Source organism: Takifugu flavidus, chromosome 4, assembly GCF_003711565.1.
Source record: "Takifugu flavidus isolate HTHZ2018 chromosome 4, ASM371156v2, whole genome shotgun sequence".
In the NCBI taxonomy this organism is placed as follows: Eukaryota; Metazoa; Chordata; class Actinopteri; order Tetraodontiformes; family Tetraodontidae; genus Takifugu; species Takifugu flavidus.
The window spans coordinates 7,634,441-7,661,196 of NC_079523.1; the positions used below are offsets into that span (position 1 = coordinate 7,634,441).

The window sequence follows — 26,756 nt, forward strand, 5'->3', positions numbered from 1 at the left end:
TGCGCGTCAGTCTCGGGACTAAAGTTGACCTATGGGGCTGTTGTGGGTGGCTGCGGAGGACAGCTTTGTTTATGTGTTTTGCTTTGGGCGACTCTGGCGGTTTTTCTCTGAAAGACTCTCTCTGTAGTTGCCTAATTTGCGGCTGCGGTGGAAAATTCTCATTTGGGATTTGGGTACACATGGCTTGAAAGCTTCGCAGTCAACACTTCATCAGCGAGTGAGGTCAACACACTCGCGGCTCACACAACAGCTCCACACACAAACACTCACCCTCTCTCTCAACCCTCCACCCCCAACACACACTCACACATACTGACACACTTTAGGACTTCCTGACCAATCAGAAGAAAGTGGAGTAGGTCCCACCAGAAGTGGGTGGGAGGGATGTTGAAACAGAAGTCTGTCTCAGGACACACTAAGTTTTACATGGCTTGGAGAACTTTTCTGTCAACTATTTCTTGGATTTAAAAAAAAAGGGGGGGAAAAAATAAAAACAAACTCTGGAGTCCATTAGCAAGTAGCTTGGATGTGGAATGGCCGAACTGCTAAGAATTCGTAAGAAAAGGCTGCAGATCCCCATCTCTAGGTAAGAAAGAGGGTTGGTGCAAATATCATGTAGTAAATGTGGATTTATATTATATTGAGTTGCCGTTAGTCTCATTCTCATCATAATGTGATAAAAATACTACAGATAACAACAGAGCTGCCCTCAGATTTGATTTTACCAATTTTGTTTTACCGTGATTAATATCCTCAAAAGCAAAATTTTCTGAATGAGAGGCTAACTTAAACATTCTGAAAAACACATCTGAAGCAGGATTATTTCTCAGTGTCACCTGCAGTAGAAGTTTGAATGCATCTCTTTCTCATGCTTCTTGTGTGGGAGGGAAATGCTCTGAGGTAAGCGGTCATGTGGCTTTATTTTGGCTAACGCGCTGATGTGTTGGTGTCTATAAGATTGCAAGATATTTTCTTGATTATATTTTCAAAACTGGCACACTTCTGACAGCATCTTGGTCCTTTTTTATAGGGTTTTGTTTTTTGTTTTAAATTAAATATTGGGCCTATCTGACATAAATGTACTGTTTTCATTTATTCTTTATGTTTTTAACCACAAAATCTGTTTTTTACAGGGTGCGCGGAGCTAACTCTGCCGTGCATCTTCACTATGCACCTAATATGGATAATGTTATGAAGTGTGTAGATTCAACAGAGCCAGACCCAAAAGAACATTTGTCTCTATACACAAAGTTTCTGAAGCGCACTTGATGAGTAATTTCCTTTAAATGTCCTCCCAGAAGTGTTATTTCTCCAAGGAAAGGTCGTCATTATCAGAAAAAGATTGCTTGACATTGAGAAAGCGAGCTCTGGCATTCTGATGCCTGCTATTTTTATGACTCGCAGCCTCGCAGAGCCCTCGCCAGAGTGATAAACACTCCAAAAGCTGTGAGCGCTTCATGCGCGGGAGTTGGCTAGGGTGCAGCGTGTCTGCTCGCAGCACCATATGGGCGGACTGAGAAATGAACGGGTCAAACCGCTGAGGAGAAAACAACGCCTGATTCCTGCTGACAGAGTCCACTGATATCAAAGCATTTTGGGATTTGACAGAGAGGCTAGTTTGCATTAGCGCACGGCAGGGGTTCACACTGAGAGGACCCAGCTCTCCCAGCATTTGCCTTTGCTGCTGGGCAGCAAAACATTTCCCACAGTTCTGTGTCGTAGTTTGATTAAAATACTATAACTATGGTTAACTATGGTTTAGTCATAGAAGCCACTCTGGCTTAGATTTAGATGGATGGATTGTCATCCACAAACCTCCTATGACCTCTCTGCAGGTTTACTTGGATACTTTTTGATTTTCAATTATTGCTGTTTGTCAAAGAAAACTTTTATTTAAAAAAAAAAAAACGTTATTCACAGGCATTATAGATAATATTACAGATAATTTAGGAAAAGAACAATGATTTATTAATCTTACTGTTCAACCCACTAAACCTGGGGTTATATATGTTTTCCTCAAAAGTACAATTTGGCACCAACGACCCCCTTTTTGGCTTTAAGAATCACAGTTTGGCTTTATTAAGAATCACTTCTGTTTCCTCAGGCTCAGGAGCATCCTGAAGCAGCTGGAGGAGAAGAATGTCGACTTTGAGGAAATAAAGAAAAACCTGGATTTTACGGCGTCGTTACTCGAGGCTGTTTATCTCGACGGAACAAGGTAGAACACTGAAGAGGATCTTTCCTGAAGTTTTTGGTTGATGAAAGATTTTCTAGTTTCTCACTTTATGGATCTTTTGTATTTTCATGTGGGGTTTTTTTTTAAGGGAGACCTGGAACTTTTTCCAGGAGACGAATGCGTCACCGGTCTCAGGACATGCACATACGGAGCATTCACACTCACAGTCACACCATTCACACCGACATTCACACCTACAGTCAAACCGGACCTGCACGTCTTCAACTGAAACCACAGATTTGACACAGAGATCACACAAACAAAAAACATGACCATAAAAAAAGGTTTTGACTCATTTAGATTAAAAGTTCTCACACCTCACCTCAGATGTTTTTATTTCAGTTGTATTCTGTTAGTTGTAGTTCCACACTCTTTTCTCAGCCCCAAACAAGAGTTTGGTAGAGACAGGTACATCTGGCTGGTTGCTTCAAGTATCCAGTATCAACTGGTGCTGCTACAGTTCTGACCCTGACTGACTCTAACTGATCTGGGCCTTCAGAAATACCCCTGACACAAGTTATTCTCCCTAGAGGGAACATGGCTAAGTATCTTAGTCGAACCTTTTCCCAAACCCAAATCCATTGAGATACACAAGATAATAAAGCAAATTTGACAAAAACTGATTGTATCAGTTGGATGTGGTTGGTTACAGTTTTCAGACGTTGACCCAGAGCAACAGCGAAAACCAATGAAAACCAAGAAAATTTGGTATCATTTAGTTCAATGCGCGAGGAGGAGGAACTCCTGCCGTTCGTAACATCTTGACTATACGTAGCCTGTTCTGCTTTATCTCCCCACCGTTCTCCTGCTTTGACTCAGACAGTGTCTGGAGACCGAGGATGACCTCCAGCAGCTGCAGTCTGACGGAGTTCCCGCGGAGGTCACAGACTGGCTGGCATCCACCTTCACCAGGAGGGTTCGGCGGCCGGCGCGGCGCTCTGATGAGAAACCCAAGTTCCGCAGCATTGTGCACGCGGTGCAGGCTGGGATATTTGTGGAGAGGTGAAAGGGAGCGTTTATTTCTTCTAGAGCTGTCGGGTTTTTCTCCCCTGCAACGATAACAGCCGCTGCAGAAACGAGCCAATCGGTTCTACTTAGGGCCGATAAATTAATGGAAGGTTTATATTAAAGAATCAAATTGTGAATAAGTGATGCCTGTGTTTTTAGTGTACCTCTAATATAAACTTGCTGTTAGAGAGAAGACAACTGTGAAACATTAGCCTCTTTGGGGTTTTTTTTTTTCTTTAAACATCCTTCCAACAGGGACAGACTGGATTTCTATAAACACCCCGTAAGACAAGACCACTGCTCAGCATCAACATTCAGACTTTAAACCGACTCAACATAAACATTTCATTCCTTCAGGATGTTCAAGAGGGCCTACACGGCGGCCCTGCCAGACCAGCCCGCAGCCGTCGTAAACTGCCTCAGGGTGAGACTCCGCTGACAAACCTCTCTGTGCATCTCGGAAGTCGCGGCAAAGCTCGTGTGCATCAATGCTACGTCCGTCTCCTCTGCAGGATGTTGACCGCTGGAGCTTCGACGTGTTTGCTCTGAACTCAGCCAGCTCCGATCGCGCTCTACAAACCGTCTTCTTTGAGCTGATCGCCAGATATGGGCTCAACAGTCGCTTTAAGGTCTTCATCTATGATTTTTGAGCCTCCTCAATAATATACGGAGTCTACTGTACATACATTCCATTTCAATATGTCATCATTCTATGAAAAAATGCTCCAGTAATTTAACTACAGTCGACTTCTGTGAGAAACCTGGAATCACTGATATAATCTGACGCGCGGGCGTTTGCTAAAAGGTGTTTCTTTCAGGACGCCGTGACCCTTTAAAGTGTAACCTCGATTCCAGTCAATTCAGCCTTCTTTTCTGGGCCTGGCTTTTAAACACAGAATTCCATAATTATGTGCTGCAATTTTGCAGATCCCCATCTCATGCCTGACTGAGTTCCTGTCTGCAGTGGAGAGAGGATACTGCAAACACAACAACCCTTACCACAGCCACGTTCATGCGGCTGATGTGACCCAGACGCTGCACTGCCTGTTGCTGCGCTCTGGCCTTGTGGTAAAAAAATAAATAAATATAATTATTCTGTACTTATTTGAAGGATAAAGGGTATGTTATTATCCTGATAGGCCACAAATCCCTCTAAAAGACCAAAACCAATGGTAAAATTGGTCACCGAAAAGCCTCTAACATCTTTAAAACACATTAAAAACCGCCTTAACACAGAGGAGAACACACAAACCTTCCTATAGTGGCTTTATTGCTTTAATCTCATATAAATGTAAGTGGTCATGTGACCCTGCAACCAGTACTGAGATGATGTTGTATGAAACATGATGACATGAGGCGCCATATTAGCAAAGTTAGCATTTTATTACCAATTCTTGCTGGTGTATTATTCTCCCTAAGAAGTAACGTTCACGCCACAGTGCAGCACATGCGCTAATCATGTCTCATCTCTACTCAGCACTGGCTGACAGAGCTGGAGGTGATGGCGTCGCTGTTCGCTGCAGCCATCCACGACTACGAACACACGGGAACCACAAACAACTTTCACATTCACACAAAGTAAGCCCCCCTTGTTTTACTGAAAGATATTTCCGTTACTCCGACCATAGGGGCTATTAAAAAATAAAAGATAACATTTATGTCAGCCACCAGTAGAATAGTCCAGCAGTTATAGGAGAAGCACTCTGATGTAAGCACATGTTCATGGAAGGACACGGTGTTTTTAGATTTCCTATTTTTTTCACCCACATTGGAGGGTAAAAGAATGCAATCTCTTGTCACCCATCAACATCCTGTGCTTTTTTTGGGTGTAAACATTTGTGTATAATAAAACAACACATGCTGCTGTGTACGTCGTTAGGTTAGACATTAGTGAAACAGGTTCTGATTAAAGCATGCCGAAATAAAGTAGAAAATTGAACAAAGAGAGCTGAAGGCAACTGGATTGATGATTGATCATGCATAGCCACTTCCTCTTTTGTGAACGTGCGAAATCTTGCCATGTGTTTGTCGTTTGTCGTGACCAGAATTGGGCGCCATGGCAACAATTCTAACACATTAACAATCAGGGAAGGAGCTCATCTGTCAATCAGAATGAGCCACGGTTGCTTGTTTTTACATTGCGTGTTTAGCAGTTACACAAATTAGTAGTTAATCAACTTGCTTTAGCGTATTATTAGTACCCACAGGCACAGTTTAATCACATCTCGCTTCTTAAGCATTTCATCCCTTCTTCATGTAGCGCCTCTGCCTCCCCTCACCCAAATGGAGCAGCTTTATTTTGCTAATCTCACGGACTGATGCACAATCTGGCTCTTGTTTCCACCAGGTCAGAGTTTGCTTTGATCTACAACGACCGGTCTGTGCAGGAAAGCCATCACCTGAGCGCAGCGTTCCGCCTGCTGCAGAACGAGCAAATGAACATCTTCGTTAATTTGACAAGAGAAGAATGGATGTAAGACAAGCATGGCTACGCTAACAGTGCAGACATTCCCTGTGCATGACAAAGGCCAACTCCTAATCCAGTATAGAGTTTTGTTCCGTTGTTCATGGATTTCTAATGAGAGAAATGATAATCTAAGTAATCAGCGTTCTAATAAAGGTTGTAATTGGTGTTTATTAACCCCCAGTACAATTAGTGGGTTTTTATTTTATACATGTATTCGTTGGACGAGGACAATATTGTTAAATCCATCAGCTAAATGCTTCAGCTCTGCAGACGCCACCAAACATAAATGCCAGCAGCATACTGAAAATGACTTTTATAGCTCCCAGGGTTGCCATGGGAATGAAAGAATGCAATAGGGCATCTATAAATGGTCCAACCTCATGTAGTCCTCCTGTTCATGCCGCACAGGGCATTTCCTTAATCCAAGGTCAACAATTTAACCACCCATTTTTGTGCACAGGGAGCTGCGCTCGCTGGTCATCGAGATGGTGCTGTCCACAGACATGTCCTCCCATTTGTCCCAAGTAAAAGCCATAAAGGCCTGTCTACAGCAGCAAGAGCGGTAATTTTGCTGTTGGTCAAAAGGTCGCTGAATGATGGAGCTGAGGAAGAGAGGGAGATGCTAGCGTGGCTCAGGTCTGCGTTATAAAGGTGCTGTGAAACTGAAGACCAACAGGTCTCGTGCTTTCTCCAACAGGATCGACAAGCCCAAAGCGCTGTCTCTGTTACTCCACACGGCCGACATCAGCCACCCATCAAAGCCCTGGCCGCTGCACTCTCGCTGGACCAAAGCACTGATGGAGGAGTTCTTCCGGCAGGTAGGAAATCTGACGTGTGACTGTTGGTGTTTGAAGGATGAGGAGATTGATTTATGCTTCTCATTAGCCAATAGATGAATATGAGGGTGGCTAAGATCAATTTCCATCCAAGTAGCTTAGCAACACTACCAGAAACAACCATATAGAACAACAGCGCCACTGTGTTTGGGTTGTGCTAAACCAGGTGTGCAGGACGGCTGGGAGACAAAAGAAGACATGACCTTATGTTTATATTTAATACAGAGAAGTGGATTTTTTTTTATTTTAAAAAAGGCACAATATGATTTTCAAAAACAATGTTCTGTTTGTGTGCATGATTAGGATTTCTTTTTATTTAGGATGCTGCTGTTCATGTGGTTGTCATTGATTTCTTTAGTTGAGACACCGTTTTATGTCCTAAAGTTGTTATCTAAGATGAAGTGGCACAGATTTCCAACAAAGAAAAGAAAAACATTTGTAATCTTTGCTCCACAGACGTGTTCTCCTTCAGTTCTTACATTTACAAGATGCATTTGTGTTCTAAACAGCTGAGACTGTTCTGCTCTCTTCTGCTGAGTTACTATAAAGAGTTTTACTCCGATCTTCAGCTCTTCTGCTGCTCCTTCATATCCTGGCTGTCTCTGTCAGCCTCTTATCCTCACCTGAATAATGACTCAAGAGGCTGAAATACCTCGCAATATTGTTGATGACTCAGTCTCTCGCGAAAGCGCCCTGGTCTCGTTGAAACGGTGCATCTTTTGAAACCTTCATGGAAACATGAGCCCACACGTGACATTTGGTCAGATTCCCATCGCTCCGTCCAAAAAGAACGGCTAAAAAAGCAAGCGTTTTTAGAACCTCCGTTGCCTGCTGAGCTGTAAAGAAAGACTAATATGGTTCCCTCTATTTGCTCCCTGGAGTGGAAGAAGAAATAGAATAGAGGAGGTGTGGGCTGTTCACTCTGCAAAACAACACATGAGAAGTCTCTTCCTGCTAAGTCTTTAAAGTTTGCCCTAAAACATTGAAGTGATTCTCGTATGGTATTATTTGAACATGACAGCAGGTCTGAGGCGGTGAGTGTTGGAATCAAATAACCTTTCGAAAGCTATTTTCAGGGCTGTGTGGGATGCCCTTTAAAATATCTCCTCTCTCCTTGTCTGTCTTTGTGAGGGCGATAGCGAGGCGGAGCTCGGCCTGCCTTTCTCGCCTCTGTGTGATCGCAACAGCACGCTGGTAGCCGAGTCCCAGATCGGTATGCAAACCCTTCTCTCACCAAACTTTCTGCTAAAAGATCTACTTCCTGTTCGTGTTTGCGTCCTGCATCATGTCAGCTGAAATGCACAAGTTATTATTTCTTGTTCTACTCCCGCAGGGTTCATAGACTTCATCGTATACCCCACATTCTCACTGCTGACAGACATGGCTGAAAAGATCGTTATACCTCTGGTGGAGGAGAATCCAGAGCCACCAGACCCTTGCAACAGACACAGGTGACACACATAATAGGCTTGCACCTTGCTGGGGCAGCCCACCTCAACCATATAGAAAAAAAGGCAAAGTTGGAAGGTTATTACCAGTCTATTTTCCCCAGTAATCTTTGGAGGGAGAGCTCCAGAGGGCTGCAGTGGAGTCTCGCCCACATCACGGCCGAGCTGGTCAGCTTTCGCTCCACGTGGACACGACACACCGAGGACAACAAGTTCAAATGGAAGGAGAGTGGCTGCAATGGTAGCTTCCAAATTCTTGTCTGCTCTGTAACAAATCTGACCGTCACGCTTGATTGATGACGACGGAAGCTTAGCTAAAAAGACCAAATCCCAGCCATATAAAGCATCGTGTTCATTTCCTAGACTTTTCCATGGAATGATAAATTTACTTCCCTCTTGATATAAAGGGCACATTTAGAAATTTACCTCAGTTGTTTCACTGCATGAGCAAATATACCGTTGGTTAAAGGGATTCTCTTCCTCACACAATGTTTGATCGCGTCTTTACGTTGTTGAGGATGAACATGGTTTTAATAAGTAGCAACGTGCAGCTTTTCTGAATTAGCACAAGTGCTTGTCATCAGTTTTACCCAATAAAATTATTGTCCATCAAGTCCCTCAACCAAGGTTATGGTTAGGGGACAAATTCCATTCCATTTCTGGACTTTTTAGATATATGAAAGTTCACAGAGAGTTGATAAGAAGCCATTAGACCATTAGATAGCGTTCGAACTGGAACCGCAGGACAAACGACACATGTGCGTGTAACAAAAATTGGCTCTATGTTAAGTCCTCAGGGCCCCCTGGTAGTCTGCAGCCCCTGGCACTGGCCTGTTTTTGTTATTGGTCATGTTTTCCTCTGTTGCTCCTCAGAGATTATTTATTTTATAAATTTATTCCACCAAAGGAAGCTTGTGAACTTCAGTGAATCGGCTCTAAAGATGCGAGTGATGTATGTTGTTTTGACAGAATAATCCCTCTGCTCCACCATCTTTCTAATTAGATTTGGGACCGGCGGTTGTTTTGCGGTGATGTCACAAGGAGATTAGCAGATACCGATACTGCTCCCCTCGGCGATTAACAACATTTTCCAATGCCTCTTCCAATCTCCTGCCTCCTGCAGGCTTCTCAGACCCCAGCGCGACGAAGGACGAGAGATCCAGGAAAGAAGACCAGTTCTCGCAAGGCCGCACCACCGACACAGAACCATAGACGCCATGCGTTCTAGAAGGAGGTTCGCTGAGGCTCATGCTGAATCACAAAGAGAACATGGCTATAATGACATGTCCTGTTAATGACTGAGGGGGTTGGACGGGCGGTTTTAGGATTTAAGGTTAGCAGCACATTGATGTCCTAAGGTCTTATGTCTCATGCTGTAACAGAAAGCCTACATGCTGGTCATGTTCAACAGCCGTGTGCATGGGATTAATTTAAATTTGCCACCTCTCACTCATATCTTTGTAGTTTGGCCTGTACACAGCTCAGTTTTAACCAAGCAGTTAATATCGACATTGTGGTCTCCTCGTCGTTCCTTAAGGGGTTGGTTTTCTTGATGCTGTGTTTTGATTAAAAACATTTTCAAAGCGTTCAAATGCAGCGTGAAATGAATGTGTGTTGTGACCTGATCTCTACACTGTTGAAACTCACACTCATACCTGCCGATCTCCCTTCAGACAAATTTAAAATTGTCCATTTTCATTAAAATGTTTTTCACATCTTATACTAGAAATGTCCAGATTAAGTCTACAATAACTCCATTGTAAATAGTAAACCTATGAAAAGCCATTGGATGTTGCTCTGACAGCTGCAATTCATCATTTGACTTCATTTATCCTAAGTTAACCTTTATTTCATTATTTAACATGGGTGTTAGTTCTCTGCTCTCCCAGCTGGAGGAGCTGTGGTGCAAACTGGGAGCTGTGGCTCCAGGATTCCAGGCCAGATGGGGAGGCCTCCTGCACCATTATTCCAGCAGCTCACAATCATCTTAGCTAGCTTTCTTTACCTCATTTTTAGCTTTTCTCTGCAGTACTTATTTTCACAGGAGTTTGTCTTCAAGCCATAAATCTGTGCTGAAATCAAGTTAAATTTCTGCAGTGTCATGAAGTAGACAGCAAATGCAGTTCTGCATATGAAAAATGTATGTTTTTATGCCCCTAACTCTGAATACAGTGAATTATTTATTGTAAGAGTTTCTATTTTTAGAATGCAGTCAGCAACTGCTAAGTGCAACACCAGTGACGTAATGTCATTGGGGGCTTTTTCAGAATATTTTGATCTTAGAGGAAGACGATAAAGATTATACTGATGATCAGGGACTATACGATATCAGTTCAAAAAATGACTTGGCTGAGGTCAAAAATGGCAAAACACCAATGTAACAATTTATATATTTTTATTGTAACAAACAAATTTAGTTTACATACATCATCAACAGTCAATTCAAGTAAAACTGAACAAAATTCACCGTCGCTTTAACCCAGTTACTGTTGCCGTTTTTTGAAAAATGAGAAGAAAAAAGCAAACATCACACTACCCATGAATATGCTGAAAATGATGCGTGTGGGGACGTTTTCGCCTCTGTTGTTCTTTGTGGATATTGTGGTTAGTGTTCGCGCTGCAGTTGAGCTGTTCCAGTGACATCAGAACTAACGTGGTTCTAGTTTCCTATTGTGTTAATGTGAACGTTATGGAACGATTGTCATTATATACATAATAAATCTGCTGATGCAAATGAGGGGACATCACACACTGTTGACTTTTTAACATCCTCTCATGCACGGGAGCTTTAAAATCCTCGATTAATTTACAAGTCAATGTTTTGCTGCACTTCCACTTGCAGGCTGGAAGGTGGACATTCTTAGACTGCGTTCAAGTATCAATTTTTTCCCAGTGTTTACGTGATGTTTAAAGCACTGTAGCGAACAGGCTAAAAATAGGCATTTATGGTTTGACGTCATGTGGTCACTTTTCTCCACTAATGTCATTGAGCAAATAAGGTGCAGGTATTGACTTTTGTTTAGTGGACGGAGTCTTCAGCAAAACGCTTCAGATTGTGGAAAAACTTCACCCCCTGGCAACCGCGTCTGTTGGGATAGAAACTGCTTTGAGCTAGCACCGAAATAACACCTGTGTTAGCATGGTCAGCTAAAAGTTTAACTTCTTTTAGATTTAAAAAAAATGAAATGAGGGTCAATTGCTAAAGTTTGATGACTTGAGCATGAAAATGCAAATGTCTGGTTGTATTCAAGTGGCTTTTTTGTGAGAAAGGTGAGGTTTAGGATGATATTTAAACGACACAACTGTGTGAATAAAAAGTAAAAAAAAAAAAGAGTCTTGACTTGATGATCTGGTCCTTTTGTGTCAGGCTGAAGTGAAAACATTGGACCTCCTCTGGGCTGACTGTAGGGTCGCACTGACGATGACCTGGGGTATCTAATAACGGCGAATCTTTCGTCCCTGCGCTGGGCTGGTTGAGCACAGCAGGGCAGCGCTGCTGTGTCCCACAGAAGACTCCCCCGCTCCATCTACTTCTTTGTCTTCTCTGAAGTTGGACTCACGCTGGACGCCACATCTTCCATATCTGTCAAATAGAGATGGAATGGTAGAAAGAGTGAAGGAGGGCAAACATCTGGGCTTCCCACCGAATTTCTGTTCGTGCTGCCTCTAAAATAAATGTTTTAACAGTCTGAACCTTCAACCGAGATGAGAAATAGAACACTTCGTGCTGAGCCCCGAAAGTCTTCCTAATTGTTGGCAGGACCTTTTGTTTTTCTAAACTGAATATATTTCACAATGTCTGAGGTCATTTGGTGCCAATGGAGCCCCCAATTTTCCAATCATTGAAGCATTAAATGGTTTATTAAAACAGAACATCTCTGAACACAAGAGGTCACAAATCAGAGCTAAATTACTGATGTCTCCTTAATTAACTGCAGTCTGCGGCTCAGAGAACGCAGCGGTCACGCGGGGCGCCGCTGCAGTCATGGTGGCTGATGGTTCTGCTTCGTTCTGCTCAAACTTGACGAGGTTCAAGCGCAGGACTCAACGCTGCTTAATGGTAGCACGTCTAGCTTGTTGTAAGCTGTAGAAATGAACTCATCATTGTCTCTCAGGGCATTTTAGCTATGAATAATGGATCAAAGTATCTCCACACATGTTTGTTGATTAAGAGGCCAGAGCTGTTTAACATAAATAAATAAGCAAACCACATCTAAGTGTGTTGATGATGCAGCGTCTTATAAGGATTTAAAATCTTCCCCAGGGAGCTCGTCTGACTCCTGCAGTGTACCTGCTTGTGTGGCGCTCTGTCGAGAGGTTGGATCTGCCACATCAGTGCTGTTGGAACAGTCCATTTTGTCCTTGGAGAGGGGACACTTGAGTCCACCAGCGTCAAGTAGACTTTCCCTGGAGAATTCTGCGGGGGAACACACAGAACCAGGACACCATATGAGCAGCAGAATAGTGACACATAGCAGAGAGTGGAGTTATAAAGTAAAATGAGAAAAACTTCTTTTAAAAAATATAGCTAATGGTTTTGTCTTGTAAAAATGTTCTGACTTGTTTTGCAGCTTTTTTGATGACCCACCAAAGTTATTTGCAGCATTACTGCTTTTAAATTATTTTATTTTGTAAACCCTCACCCTCAGATTCCCTTCTAATGCAGCTGTCTGCGTGTCGAAGATTCCCTCTCTGACAGGCAGACGAGGAAGACGAGGATCCTTTGTGCTGGAAGCATCTCTCTCAGCATCAGCTATTCAAGCGTAATATTTGGCCTGAGCTGAAATGCTGGCTGCTGTTTTTGTCCTCAGCTTTAAAAAAAAGGGCACTGTGCCATCTTATCATCAAAATGATTGTTCACTTTGATGAAGATTTACAACAGAAGACAAGGTCAAACCACCCGGTCTGTACTTTCATATGAGGCCAGCTTAGTTAGCTTAGCATATCCTTCTTAGTTCTATCGTGATAACAGGGTTTTCGTGACATATGTCATTGCACATCGCGATTAAACCACTGAGTTGTAATCAAAAGCATGGCATGTGTGTGCATGTGCATGTGCAGAAATAGTTGGTGAGAAAGCTCCTCTGAGAGAAGCAAACCCTGCTTGGATGTTTCCATAAAACACCAAATGTGTTTGTGACCTTGCCAAAGTAAGCTAAGCTAGGCTAAGCAGAGTGTTGGTGTGTATTATGTGTTAACACAAACTACTCCAAGAATGCCAAATTTCACCTTCCTATGTCATCCTAGCAAAACAGCCAAAAAGCTTGTTTCCCAAAATATGAAACTAAATCATTCCTCTCTCTCCCCCCTCCCCCTGTTCTTTTTGTCCCACTGCTTGTTATTCTAGGCTCTCTTCTGAACCCTACCGTGCATTTACATACATCCCTCCAGCCCTTTTTATGCAGTCTACCTCAGCCTCCGCTTACTTTTTAGCTCTCTTCAAATGCTAATAGGCTCGCCTAAACGTCCTCCCATTCCTCTGCGTCTCCGTCCTGGTGGTGTTGATGCACTGTCAATATTTGACCTCATCACTGGTCTGATACCCTTCACACCATCTGGGCTCATAAATATGAGTGTTCTTCATGCTTATTACTGGCTCACTGTGACTGAAAGGTTCAGTCTTCATCACATACCCTCCATTTGGCAGCGCAGCTTCTCAATAGCCTCTGCGGTGGCTTCGTCGTCATGTGGGAGCTCCTCCCCGGCGGGAACCGAGTCGGGACTGGGGCGGTCTGACAGGCAGCTCTCTGAGGAGCACTCATCCGCCGCTCCCTGTTGCTGCCTGTACAGATGGTGTTCCACCAGGAACTGCAGCTCTGGAGCAGCGGCAAGAAGTGGAGATGAAAGGTGAGCGATAAAAGCAAAGTTGGAAGGATGGGAGGAGCAGTTCCTGCGGGGAAATGTTGGGAGAACTAGGACGAGTGTGGTAGGAAAGTGGTGCGAGATGAAGCCAGCCAATGGGAGAGCAGCGCTTGTCAAAGGTGAAGCAATCCAGCACTTATATAAAATAAGCTGGAATAAGCTTGTGAAGATTTAATTAGCACACAGCAGTTTTTTTTTTTTGGAGCGGGGGAGCGGAGGGTGCAGGTATCGAAGTTTGGAGATGATTAGGCTAATCTCCTCCCTCAGCCTCCTTCATGCAAGCTTTAGAACCGGTAATCTGCTTGTAGTGGGGAACTAAAGCGTACTCGTGCCGAAGCGGTTTATTACACAGAGCTGTGGAACTAATTGAAGTCTAAACATCCCGCAGCAACAATTCTCAGCTTATTTATCGTTATTATTATTTCCTTGCTCTCTTGGATAAGGCTTCTGTTTTCTCAGTATTAAACATTTGCATTTTGGTGCCTGCAGTTACAGCCCGATTTGCATAACAAAAAGAGAGATATAGGAAATAATCACCTCAGCATTTTTTACAATTGTGTTTCCAGACTGGATCCTGAGTGGGACACTTTATTTATGGGGATGGGATATAGATGGGGTAAAGATTTGGCTTTCTAAATCCAAAGATGGTGATGAAGCAGAATCAAATGATAGATTCCATATCGGTGGACATGCAGGAAGAGCATCAACAATATCTTTTGCCATATTTTCAACTAGCAGACAAAGATGTAATGTGGTTAATAGTCTCACGTTTAACCCGTAATAACCCACATGGATGTCCTAAATTGGACTGAATCTAGTTGGATGTTTGACCTTAACTCATTAAGTCCCTGAGAAACATGTATTAAACATCCTGGTGACTGACAGGAGGTAACTTAAAAATGAAAAGCTTGTTTTCCCCATCTAACAGCAATAACATGTAATAAGGGAAAAATAGCATTGTAATCATTGTAACTCAAAGTATGTGTAGGTCATATTCAGAGGTTTATTAACCTACCTTTCATTGTAGGAGTCCCTTTTTGTCCTTTTCGTCGTTGTCGGGGAGAGTTCAGCAACGCTGCCTGTAAAACATTTAATGTCAGTAAGAAAGGCAGAAAGAAAAAGAGGGAATTAAGTGGAAGAGACTCCCAAGGTTACCTTGTACAGCTGGTTGGGTAGACGGTCCTCATCTATTTCTGTCAGGAAGAGGAAAGAAGAAAAAATCTGTTTTAAAGATCCAAATTCAATTTACAGAGCCAAATAGTGAATTAAAGCTATCAGGGAAGGGTATCCATGGCTGTGCTATTCCTTGAAGGGACATTTTGTTAATCAGTTTAACTAAGTGCTTTTTTCTTCTTTTTTTTTTAGGTTTGTATGAAATATATTGTGGCACAATATTACAAAAACTGCCTTATTTTCTTGTTGAAAGTAACCCTTTTCCTTGAAAAGCATTACAGATACTACATGGGATGCTCACTTTTGTACTGGATTATTTATAGCTTCCATAGATAAAACATGATTTGGTCAGTTTGTCATCATAGCGTCCACGGAGTGACGTTAGTCTCCAGAGCGCAGAGCGAGGCGGACTTAAGCTTCTGCTTCCTTTTACAATCATGCTGGACATAGATAATGTTAATTTGATCCTTTCTTATATGTGAAAGAGGCTTTTTATACACATTCATTGTCTTTTTTTAAAACAAAAGAGGGGACCGTCCACTTAGGTAAGAGTAAAAAACAAAAGGCCTCAGCGAAAACCTCTCAGGAGAAGAAGAGAAGTAATTTATACTCATGTGGAATTTCATTAGAATGCAAATGAATACATGAGTGTGGCAACATGTTTTCTTTAGAGGAATATTAAAGTGTCAGATTGTAAAAATGTGATGGAGATGTTTATTTACCAGGCTGATTTGATGAACGCGAAGCTCAAGGAAAACCATATTATTTATTACACTAGTAGAACACTAGTTAAATAAACAACATTCATCAGCAATTAGCAGGCTGATCCAAATCTGAGGGTTTCCATCATTAGAACTTTTTTTTCTACACCATCTTGTTGCTTGGCAACTCATGCTGTACATCTCCAGGCAGTGGAAAGTCGTACGCCTAGAAGATGTTATTGAGATATAGATGCTTATGTGAGGCTTTCTGAATCAGCTTATCATAAGCTTGCTTCTAAAATTGTATTTGAACATGGATGATTACAGTCGGGCTCCGAACTAATCTTATTTTAGGAATCTCTCTGGAGTTTATAGGCCAGTTATGGATTTAGCGTCAAATCACTCCCTGGAAATTGGATAGTCACTGGTTGTCCCTCAAATGACACTTCATAAGCTGTTATACATCAGTCTGAAAAGAGGAGGATCATCAAAACAATCAAAGAAAACAGAAATGTTTAAAAGCAAAGCCAAAAAGTAGGAGCTGTCAATGGAAAAACTTCACATCCCTGATGCGAGATGGTTTTCAGCCCTGAGCCCATCTGCGCTGCGGAACCAGAGATAAATGGCCAATAAAACAGAGCACAGATGAATTTATCAGTGCAACTCCCAGCTGAACGGCGGTCTGACACCACGCCAGACGAGAACAGAGATGAGCCTCCCGCCCTTTTCAGCCAGGCCGCTCTCATTTCGCTGCCTGTTGCAGTTTCTGCCAATGAAAAAGATTCTGAAATATATTTGATTGTGGGCGGAGTCAGTTAGGAAGCAGTTGATAAGAAACTGGATGAAGAAAAAAAAATCTTGAGCTAGGTTACAGTTGCTGTTACTTATTGTTGCTAGGACAACTCCAAAGAGAGCAGGAACACTTGTCATGATCGTCTAGAATATCAGGAAATAGGATGATTCTTCTGGTGTCAGTTATCAGGACTGCTCCCTTTATCAGTAGTTCTAATCAATAATGACTAATCTAGCAAAGCGTTTCTGCCACCGAAGTCTGATCTCAGTAGCAAAATGAAAATCAAATGTGGATTATTTACTAATATTCAATTAGCAGGCACAGAAACAGAAGGTGACGAGCTGCTGTCCCCTTTATTGCTGCAACATTTTGAGCATCAGGACTCAATGATCGCCATTCTCTTTATTTGGTTGTTCAAACGTCTTGATGAAAACGTCTGTCAGACTTTCACCTCGTCACAAATGCAAACTGATCTGATGTAATAGAACTTTCTAATAGAAGCAGTTAAAGGGTCGCACTTAAAATAGCAGCCAGCGCTGGAACATACAAGAGTCGGACTGAAAAGAACCTTTTTTTATCTACGCTGTAACGGAAACATCATGTTTTCTGAATACCTGAATGTTCACTGTTTTCTTTCTAGTAAGAACAGTCCTTTAGAACATCTTTGTCATCGTGAGCTCTCCTTCAGCCTTTAGTCGATTCTGTTCATCTTTACAGCTTTGGCTGCAGCTACTGGAGGTCACAGAGGTCAGGACGACCAGCTGACAGAGCAACAGGACACCCTTCTGGATGTTCAGCACATCAAGTCTACACCAGCACAGCTCTGCTTTTCCTCCTTATCCTTATTATCATATTTATTCCATTCCCATTCCTCTCCCCTTATCACAAATTTATGAGAGCACACAAACACACACACGCACAAATAAAAAATACACCAATATTAGACTAGTAGTATAATAGTATAGGTTATTCCGTATATATAGTCCCTCTCTAATCACACTGTCAAAAAATCGAGCTTAAAATGTATTAACTCCAAATATGATTGCAGTATATATACTAATCACATAAAAATGATTCACAATGAGTTATCTGTTGTATGGCTCCATATGTAGTGAAAATGCATATTGCCAATGTTAAAATTGCATGAACAGAAAGTGGAATGGGCCTCATAAATATAACTCCAGGTTATCAGGTATTTGTTGATGGAATCCTCTCCAATATCCACCTCATGATGATGATGATGATGATGATGATGATGATGATGATGATGATGATGATGATGATGATGATAGTCCGAGCACACGCACCAAATGGGACCAACTGTACAGTATTTCTGATAGAAAAGTTGTGCCTGTTTATACATCAAAGTCATGTGTCGGGATTTATCTTGGAAAAGTCCCAGGCAATTATATTTCAACTCTGGGCCAAAGAAAACCAGTTGGACCAACATTTATTGTGTCCTTTTTCAGACAAATGGGGAGGAAAAATAGCATCATTTTAATGAGCAGCTGAACAGACAGAGCCCACTCTTTCATCAGAGAAGAACATGGAATATTACACCAGCCGAGAAATGCGGGCTGAATCTCCTGCTCTTGTAACGGTTGTGTTAACGTCAGAGATTCTCTCTCCAGATTAGACTGAGGTGCATTTCTCTCCTTTGCCTTTTCTGTTTCTCATCTCCAAAGATCGAGGATTGCTGAAAGGATGCTGATTGGCAGATCAAGGCTGATTCTCTCTGACGCTCTGCCCATTCAGCATCCGCAGCTGAAATACGCGCAGATGCAGAAAATCACTCACATGGAGGATTTTTAGCAGCTTTGTGGGATCTTCACATTGACTTCCCTTCATTTTCTACCCGTTTAAGTGCCACCCAAACCCATTCAACTTAAATCTTCTACCATTCGAACTCAGAAAACACATCAAATCTTGATTTAAAAAACATCCGCCAGCCCCACACATTTCCAGTTGATTATTTTTTAATCCAGTGCTGGGTCACATTAGAGCCTCCACACACCGAAGCAGAGGCAGAGGCGGAGGGAAGCTTGGAGTAAATAGATGAGTCATGGGTAAGAAAAATAATCACCAAGATCACTGCTGTGCTTGATCATTAAGATCCAATCAGGATCCACAGCTGTTTTCACTGCTGAATTTGATGCGAGCTATCAGCAAAACAACTGAAAATTACAAAGTCAGCGCCTGGAAATTTGAGGCTCTGGTGACTGATTTTATGCGTTATTATCTCCTGTGAGCGCTCCTCTGTAACAACTGGACAGAACATGGACCTCATTTAGTTGAACAATTAAAGGGTTCAAAAATTTGTGGGTCAGTTTTATTCTGTCTTTGCTTGTTTTCTTTCCCCAGTGGCAGCGCTGGCACAAATATATAACCTAAACTTTATGATAAACAAATAGTTAGAGAGACAGTATCATATTAATCACCTGTAAATAAATGAAATTGTCTTACCGGGTGATGACTGATCACTGGATGCAACTAAAGTGGCGGGAGTGGGTCTACGTCTCCTGATCTGAAAAAGAGGGGACAATATGCTGAATTATTATTAGTTAAACAGTATATAATATGTATGTATTATATACAATATAACATTAATGACTGGGTTGTTGATCAGAACCTGCAGAGGTTGGGGATGCACGAGGTGGATTTGTTCTCACCCCTAGTTGTCAATTAATTATCCAACACCCAAATATGCTTGGGATTAGAACATTTAACCCTGATCAACAGCCATTAAGCGTTGAAAACTTTGGGGTTAGCGGTGGAGGATTGGGGTCATGAGTTAAGGTTACCGTCCAAACATTATGAACCAGGATGGCATCAAAAACTTTTCATTATACTTTAAAATAGGATTGTGATCCAAGCCCATAACAGATATTACTTCATCTTTGCCATTTTTTGACCTTAAAATCTGTGAAGATACGCAGATGTGTATCAAAAAGCATCTGCTGGGTGTTGCCAGATGCTGCAGAGATTCCGTGTCCGAGCAGCAGCTCAGCTCTGGCAGCCATGAAGCTCAGCCCATACTGTAGGCACCTGGGGTCTTTCAGACGCAACCAAAAAGATTATTTTTAAGATATAAAACAGGTCTGTTCCGACGGTGGAGGGATGCATCCCACTGCACTGCAGATAACAGCAAACCTTTTCGCTCAGGTTTGTCTTTGAGGCCGGATGTGCAGAACAAAGCATGAATGAAAATGAGTAAAGTCTGGGGAAAGTGGTCCTTCATCAGGACCGGGACTCCTGCTACTTCATATGTGCCACTCCCACACACACACACAGGAGCTCTATTTTTAGATCAAAGCAGAAATAATATAGTGTAATGAAAAATGGGCTCTGTTAGTTTAATTGGGAATTCAGATCTGAAAAGAAGCAAATGTGGAAAAAGAAATGCAGGGTGTTTCTCTATTTATTCACCAGCCACACCTTATAAAAAGTACCATTCTGAGGTTAATCAGCAGGACATTCTGAGTATCATCAGGGCTCTTTATTGGAGATCTAAATTCAGCATTCTGCCTGTGCCCTTCAAGGATGAGTTTTGTCTGGTAAATACCCCACACACACCACCACCACCGCAGATTATGTCCCAAGTCATTATTATTCTTCACACCCTCCTTGAATCCTCGCTCACAGAAATACCACTGCTAACCAGGCAGATTCAGATCCCCTAATATCCACGTCTGCCTTTCAGTCCACAGGCCACAGCTACACCCACAGCAACAAACAGCTTTTCAGAAAACAACAGCCAGGCAGGAATATTCTCGGGTTGTGGGGTAATGGATAAATGTGGCTTAAAGGTTGGGGCTGAGATAATCATTGTTGTGTTTTGTTGACATTTAATGTAGTTTTTGTCCCACCCAATTGCTTACGCAGTGGCTCTGTGTGAAACTGTGACTCATGGAGCCCGTGTCCTTGATCTGCCTTTGAGAGAATCCGAGATGGTTCCTACCTTCATCCAATATGTGAGGTCAGTGTGTTTGCACACTCAGCAGCCTGAACAAGAAAACTGTGTTCATGCTCAGTAAATTGCTGCAGATTATGAGACAAAGGTCCTGTGGGTTGGGATTTAGTGAACGCATTTCTACAGCAGCCTGGAATGAGGGACATAGGAACACTGACGGCCATTAAAATTGCTCATCAAAAAATAAAATACAGCCATCACATCAAAAGGTTTGGAGGAGAAAACTTTTCATGAATAATCCAGAATCAGTCCGGATAATGTGCGTCGTTGTTATGACGGTTTGATGCCAGTGAGATTGTTCCAGCCAATCTGTGGTTGCCCACAGATGCTGTTTTATTAAACTGGTGTCAGAGATTAATGAAGCACTGGAAAACCACCCTCCCCTCAGCCTGACATTCATGAGACCCACTGAGAAGCGTATCAGTATGTATGATGCATTTCTCTTTGTGTTCTAATTGTGTTTTACAGTGACATGTCTGTCATTCATTTTTTTAATCACAGTGTAAAATCACAGCGGGCATGCAGGCTCAGCGACACTGACGGGGATTTGTGGGCGAAGAAGAAGTCATTAAAGGTCTGTTTCCAATGGGAATGAGGGCTGAAAACTCCCATGGGTTTATGCAGATGATGTTGAGGGCAGGAGACACACATGATTGTGTACTGCAGCCAGGATATTTAAATAAAGACAGCAGGCATCAATTTTCTGAGTCAAACTGAGGCGAAGGGAACATCTGAGCGACTACAATTGCATTCACCAATAACAGTCTTCAACACTTTGTTTCCATTCTTGACTCTTGCCTTCCTGTGTTTGATGCAAATGATTTTCCTCATTAATCATTACAGAAAAGTCTACTTTTAGAAACACGAAAATCCAAAACACCCGGTTACCTTATGGCACTATGAGAGGCTGAAGGGGCAGCCTCATGAGGAGATCTGTGGATCTATTGAGCAACTCCAGAATAATGTGAACATTAAGGTATTTCCAGGCATCCAAAAGCACTCAGCAGCTGCTGCTGGGATTTAAATTGTTGTGCAGACCATTGAGGTCTCTTACACGCACCATCGCTGGGGACATAAAAGGGAAGAATTGAACATGTTTGTGAAGACTCCTCAGAGCTCAAGCATTCATCTGAGGCGCCGCAGGGAGGTGATCCTGAGAGGGAAGTGAATGGCTGAGGTGGACTTCGTTCAAAGTAAAAGGTAAAGCTGCTGCATTCAGTCAAAGCCACAGGAGGAAATTTCTACAGCTGGAGGAAATGCAAAAACTGGATCCCCAATGAACAGAACTATGAGGAAAATCCTGCAGCTGGAAGGTGGAAATATCTGAATGGATATGGAATCCTGATACTTGAAAAAAACAGCCAGAGAACAACAGAAACAACTGGTATAAATGGCTGAAGCAAAAACCTAAAGGGAAAAAGAAGTATTAAAAAATGATGAGTGAATAGTTCACCCTTTCTAACCCTTCCAGCTAACCCCTTTTATTGCCATAGAAAGACGTTGAACAAGGAGTTATAAGAAATGGCTGGAAAGGAATGATAAGAACTACAAGCCCAATTCTAAACAGCTCACGCAACTGAGAACTGAATGATCAGGTTACAAGACTAGAGGTAACCAGCTGGAGGATGTGTGGTCATGAAGGAAAGTGGATGAAGTGCCAAAAAGAAATAAATTAACAGCTAAACAATGGGAATGCAAGAAATTCTTGAAAGAGCATTGTGCCATCCTATAGTTTCTCCCCATTAGGAGCATCTAAACTGGTCAGATTTGGGGTGTATAGTAGCTGCCTACCTATGTTAGTCAAGTTTTTGCCCTTTCCCCCTTGAATTAGCATTGACAGTAATGTAATAATTGTGCAATCATCACTGAAGTACACCGAAGTGAAGGCTTTTTTTTACTCCTTTTTGTGCCTACATTGTTAAAATACATGATTATCCAGAACCTTTGATTACACCTGATTTCTGCCTTGACCCTGTGTAGAAACACCAACTCAAACATCACACACCTCAATCAAACATATGAGGAAAGAGTTGAAAAGGTATTAAAGAGATTTGTCGATCTCGACTGGTTTTACTCTAGGTTCATCCATTATGAATGGCCTGTCCTGTTCATCTTATATTTATGACGACGGGAAAGTGGGACACATCATATCGCCACATGCAAAGTCACTCAAACCGCTCTCAGCCTTTAACTCCTGCATCGTTCCTTTGCTTCATCTTTATGCCCTGTAGTTATCATGCTGCGGTGCCATTGACAATGACCATGCCAAGAAATCTGTAACGTATGGCACTTTTTATAGGTATATCCCAGCTGTATAAAGACAGCAGGCAGTCGTTAAAACCCCAAACAACATCAAAGTACTGCAGCCATGGTAGGCTGCAACACTGCTCAGCACTCCCCAGACTCTACTGTGTATCTAGGAGCCTCCTCCACTGTGGCTGGAGGTGGAGAAATCCATCCTCACCGTGATCACTTCAAGTGCTGCTCAGCAGAAACGCCGTGGTCATTAAGTGTTGGGGTCTGATGTATTTCTGAAAATGTACTTTTACCAGTTCACCAGCCAGTCTGCTCTAACTTTATTGAAATCTATGCATGTGCTGAAACTAAGATAAGGAATCCTCCTTATTCCCAAATTTGCCTCCCACCCTTTAATTTCGTCCTCCTGCTCACCTGTTCGGCTGCTTCTGGGTCCAGATGGGTATCCAGCAGGGGAACAGTGAACTGAATCTTCCTGGGGCTCCCCGTTTCCATGGTGGCTCTGTCTGTCAAAAAGGGTGACGGGACAAAAGGGAGGAGGAGAAGGAGGACGGAGTGATCCGAGCAAAGACAATCCGTACGAGAAAAAGAGGGTAAGAAGCTCAACGAGTGAGACTGTGAGGAACAAAAAATGGGCTCCAGTTTAGAAGTGAGATTATTTTTCTACTTTTTTCTCTCTTACTTGTGTTTTAACACATTTTTTTAGATTGAGAAGCTCTTCAATTGATTCTACTCTCTTTTTTCTCTCCCGTCAGCACCTGCTCGTGTCTCTACTATCTCTCCACTCTCCTTCCTCTCTCTGACTCCCAGCTCTCACAGAGGCAAGGGCATTCTAGGCGAGGAACACCTCTCCTTCACTCTCATTTGCTGTGCCTCTCTCCCTCTCACACAAGTCCCTCCCTCTTGTCACATTTCTTCCTGTCTGTATTGGATGATGAGGATTGTTCTGCAGCAGCCCTTGCACAAATGAGAGAGGATAAAATAAAACTCCCCTTCCCCCGTCTCTCTGTTTTGTTGTAAATCGTTCATGGTCACGTGTGCTTTCATTTTTCAATTTTTAATTTGTTCATGAAAAACTGATTTTCCTGACAGCAGATCTGATGCCAGCTATTTATAGTTAACACAATTTTGAGTGTGCAGCCTTTCTTTAATCACCAAAGCAAATGTTTCAGAGCTGTTTTAAGTTAAATTTGTTCCCAGCTCAGCTCATTTGTGACCACCATTGTCCTCACATTTGTCTTGCGAGCACAACTTCATTGATTTATTCTTACATCGCATGTCTGCTGGGTCCCGATACCTGACACTTTGTGTGTGTGTGTGTGTGTGTGTGTGTGTGTGTGTGTGTGTGTGTGTGTGTGCTTGAGAGAGAGAAAAAACATTATTAAAAATTAATCAGCTTATTCTTGGCCCATTATCGACAAATCCTAAAAATTTCATTTAATACCGTTTTTGTTCTTTTTGAGTTATTTATACTTTAACAGACAGGCAGAAAAGCAGATGTTGGTGATGCAACAAGGAAACATGCTAAAAGGTCAATTTCATGACGGTAAATGTGAAGCCACAAAAACCAGCAAGTTTTAACTTCTTTTTTTTCTTATTATTTTTCAGTTTAAAACCAGCAGATATGTTCCAATCAGTCTGTTAGTTGGATTACAATTTCAAATGTGGTGGACTGCTGTAAGTGTTAAATTCCCCCTCCACCAGTAGGGGGGTTGCAAAAGATCCGGTTTGGAAAACAGAGGTTCACTAAAACATTTGATCTGTAAAAGCTGTTGCAGGATTCTACTGACTGAATGAGGAAAATATAAGGTAAAAAAATAAAAAAGGTGAGCAGCCCCTGTAAGGACTAATGCTCTCCAAAATTAGCCCAGTTCAGGGTTGCTATAGCAACAAAGTAGAAACATACATGAAAGCAGAAATTAATTGAAAAAACTAATGATAAAGATTAAAGAGAGATTTCACCAAAGTAAATCAGCGCTTGGTATAAAAGCCTGAAACTGAACTATGGCATTGAAATATTATAGTATTGTAGCAGAGGAAATTATAGTAGCTGAGGTTGTAGCAAACGATTCAACAGCTGAGCAAACTAAAACATTAAAATGGAGATCAACAGGATGTCAAACAATATGGATGACCCCTATGCATTTTTAGAGGAGCCCGACCTCAGTGTAGGAACTTTCCTTTCAGAGTCCCTCCAGGTGATGGACTTGCTGGGGGAGGGTGCATTTGGTCATGTGACCAAATGCTTCAGTACTAAAACTGGTGAGATGGAGGCTGTGAAGATTATTAAGAAGTTTCCTGGTCTTCCTGTAGAGAAAAATGAGGTGGTCATCCTCGAACAGCTGCGGAGTTTGGATCCGGACACCTCCAATATCATAAAGTGGAAGGAGAGCTTCACATACCAGGATCACATGTGCATGAGTTATGAGCTTCTGGATCAGGACCTGCAAAACTATGTAAAGGCCAGAGGAGAAGGCCTCCTCATTCCGGAGTTGAAATCGGTCATTCGACAGGTGGCAACGGCCCTGCAGCATCTGCGCTCGTTCAAGATTGTTCATGCTGACATCAGGCCTGAAAATATTATGATTGTGGACCGGAGACAACAGCCAATCAGAGTTCGTCTCGTTGACTTTGGCCTGTCATTTCAAATTGGAGACCGTCCTTTTTTCCAAGCTACAGGATACAGAGCTCCAGAAGTGCTGCTGGGCATCCACCCCCTCACAGAAGCAATAGATATATGGTCTACTGGTGCAACACTTGTGAAAGTCGCTACAGCGTCGACCATTTTTGAAAATGAAGAGGAATACGATGAGCTCAGCCAAATCATCCAGTCTCACGGCCAGCCATCAGATGAGATTCTGGACCGGGGGAAGGACACTGCATCTTACTTCTGCGAGCAAGTTGATGGTGAACATCACTGGAGGTTCAAGTCACCAAGCGAATATGAGGAAGAAACAGGTCTCCAGGCCCAGACGTTCACGAGCATCAGGCTGGATGATGTACCAATGATCATGGCTCATGGAGACCCAGAGGACAAAAACCTGTTTGCGGACCTGCTTAAAAGGATGATGCAGCTTGACCAAGATGAACGCATCACACCGCTGGAGGTCCTGCAGCATCCTTTTCTCAATGAGAGCTCTCCTCAGGGTCTACTGGAGAACAATGCTGTCAGCCTGCCAGGCCTTGATGAGGACTGTAGGGATGTAAGTTTGGAGTCTTCTTCAAGGCAGCCAGGAGCACAGGAGGGGGACTCCTGTGTAATTGAAATTCCCAGTGACTTAGATATCAATATCCAGTTGGAAACCAGCTCCACACACAGTGTAATTGAAATTCCCAATGACTTAGATATCGATGTCCAGTTGAAAACCAGCTCCACACACAGTGCAATTGAAATTCCTAATGACTTAGATATCGATGTTCCGTTGGAAACCAGCTCCACACACCGTGTAATTGAAATTCCCAATGACTTAGATATCAATGTCCAGTTGGAAACCAGCTCCACACACAGTGCAATTGAAATTCCTAATGACTTAGATATCGATGTTCCGTTGGAAACCAGCTCCACACACCGTGTAATTGAAATTCCCAATGACTTAGATATCAATGTCCAGTTGGAAACCAGCTCCACACACAGTGCAATTGAAATTCCCAGTGACTTAGATAACGATGTCCAGTTGAAAACCAGCTCCACACACATTGTAATTGAAATTCCAAGTGACTTAGATTCCGATGTTCAATTGGAAACCACCTCCACACACAGTGGTTACGGCTACTGTGAGGGAAACATGAACTCAATTTCCCATATCAGCAGTCAGGGTTCCTCCTCAGATCAAGGAGCCCATGCCCGAACTGTTTGTTTGGATATAGAATCAGAGGGGAGCACTGAAAACAACCAGCCTGACCTTCGCTCAGAGAAGTGTGGCCTTTTTGCCCGACTGGTCAGACTGCTGAGGAACATCTTCCATTGCTTCTTCTGAAATACATCGATGTGTATATGTCTGATTGT

At 42.5% G+C, this 26,756-nt stretch overlaps 3 protein-coding genes across 3 annotated transcripts; 2 read left to right on the forward strand and 1 right to left on the reverse strand.

Annotated features, from left to right (window-relative positions):
* Positions 1-362: 362 nt before the first annotated feature.
* On the forward strand, positions 363-9,587 carry LOC130524032 (dual specificity calcium/calmodulin-dependent 3',5'-cyclic nucleotide phosphodiesterase 1B-like). Its single transcript, XM_057029728.1, has 14 exons — positions 363-586; positions 2,105-2,218; positions 3,056-3,238; positions 3,602-3,668; positions 3,757-3,873; positions 4,172-4,312; positions 4,722-4,822; positions 5,592-5,717; positions 6,172-6,273; positions 6,409-6,529; positions 7,679-7,760; positions 7,881-7,998; positions 8,100-8,236; positions 9,119-9,587. The coding sequence occupies exons 1-14, from the start codon at positions 534-536 to the stop codon at positions 9,205-9,207; spliced, it is 1,551 nt and encodes a 516-aa protein (XP_056885708.1). The 5' UTR covers positions 363-533; the 3' UTR covers positions 9,208-9,587.
* Positions 9,588-10,373: 786 nt separating this feature from the next.
* On the reverse strand, positions 10,374-23,545 carry LOC130524033 (protein phosphatase 1 regulatory subunit 1A-like). Its single transcript, XM_057029729.1, has 7 exons — positions 23,165-23,545; positions 18,988-19,048; positions 15,013-15,050; positions 14,873-14,936; positions 13,629-13,811; positions 12,287-12,412; positions 10,374-11,578 (listed from the first exon to the last, which is right to left on the reverse strand). Exons 1-7 carry the CDS (start codon positions 23,243-23,245, stop codon positions 11,523-11,525), a joined length of 609 nt encoding a protein of 202 aa, XP_056885709.1. The 5' UTR covers positions 23,246-23,545; the 3' UTR covers positions 10,374-11,522.
* Positions 23,546-24,876: 1,331 nt separating this feature from the next.
* Positions 24,877-26,727, forward strand: LOC130523940 (homeodomain-interacting protein kinase 3-like). Its single transcript, XM_057029575.1, has one exon. The coding sequence runs from the start codon at positions 24,877-24,879 to the stop codon at positions 26,725-26,727; it is 1,851 nt and encodes a 616-aa protein (XP_056885555.1).
* The last annotated feature ends 29 nt before the right edge of the window (positions 26,728-26,756 follow it).

Bases quoted from the DNA above. Each gene is read 5' to 3' on its own strand.
- LOC130524032 (XM_057029728.1), top strand. From the start codon at position 534: ATGGCCGAACTGCTAAGAATTCGTAAGAAAAGGCTGCAGATCCCCATC. The intron at 4,823-5,591 runs GTAAGCCCCCCT...TGTTTCCACCAG, and splicing joins AACTTTCACATTCACACAAA to GTCAGAGTTTGCTTTGATCT. The intron at 6,274-6,408 runs GTAATTTTGCTG...TTTCTCCAACAG, and splicing joins TGTCTACAGCAGCAAGAGCG to GATCGACAAGCCCAAAGCGC.
- LOC130524033 (XM_057029729.1), bottom strand. From the start codon at position 23,245: ATGGAAACGGGGAGCCCCAGGAAGATTCAGTTCACTGTTCCCCTGCTG. The intron at 19,049-23,164 runs GTGAGCAGGAGG...CCTCTTTTTCAG, and splicing joins ACCCAGAAGCAGCCGAACAG to ATCAGGAGACGTAGACCCAC. The intron at 11,579-12,286 runs GTACACTGCAGG...TCTATTTGACAG, and splicing joins ACAGAGCGCCACACAAGCAG to ATATGGAAGATGTGGCGTCC.
- LOC130523940 (XM_057029575.1), top strand. From the start codon at position 24,877: ATGGATGACCCCTATGCATTTTTAGAGGAGCCCGACCTCAGTGTAGGA.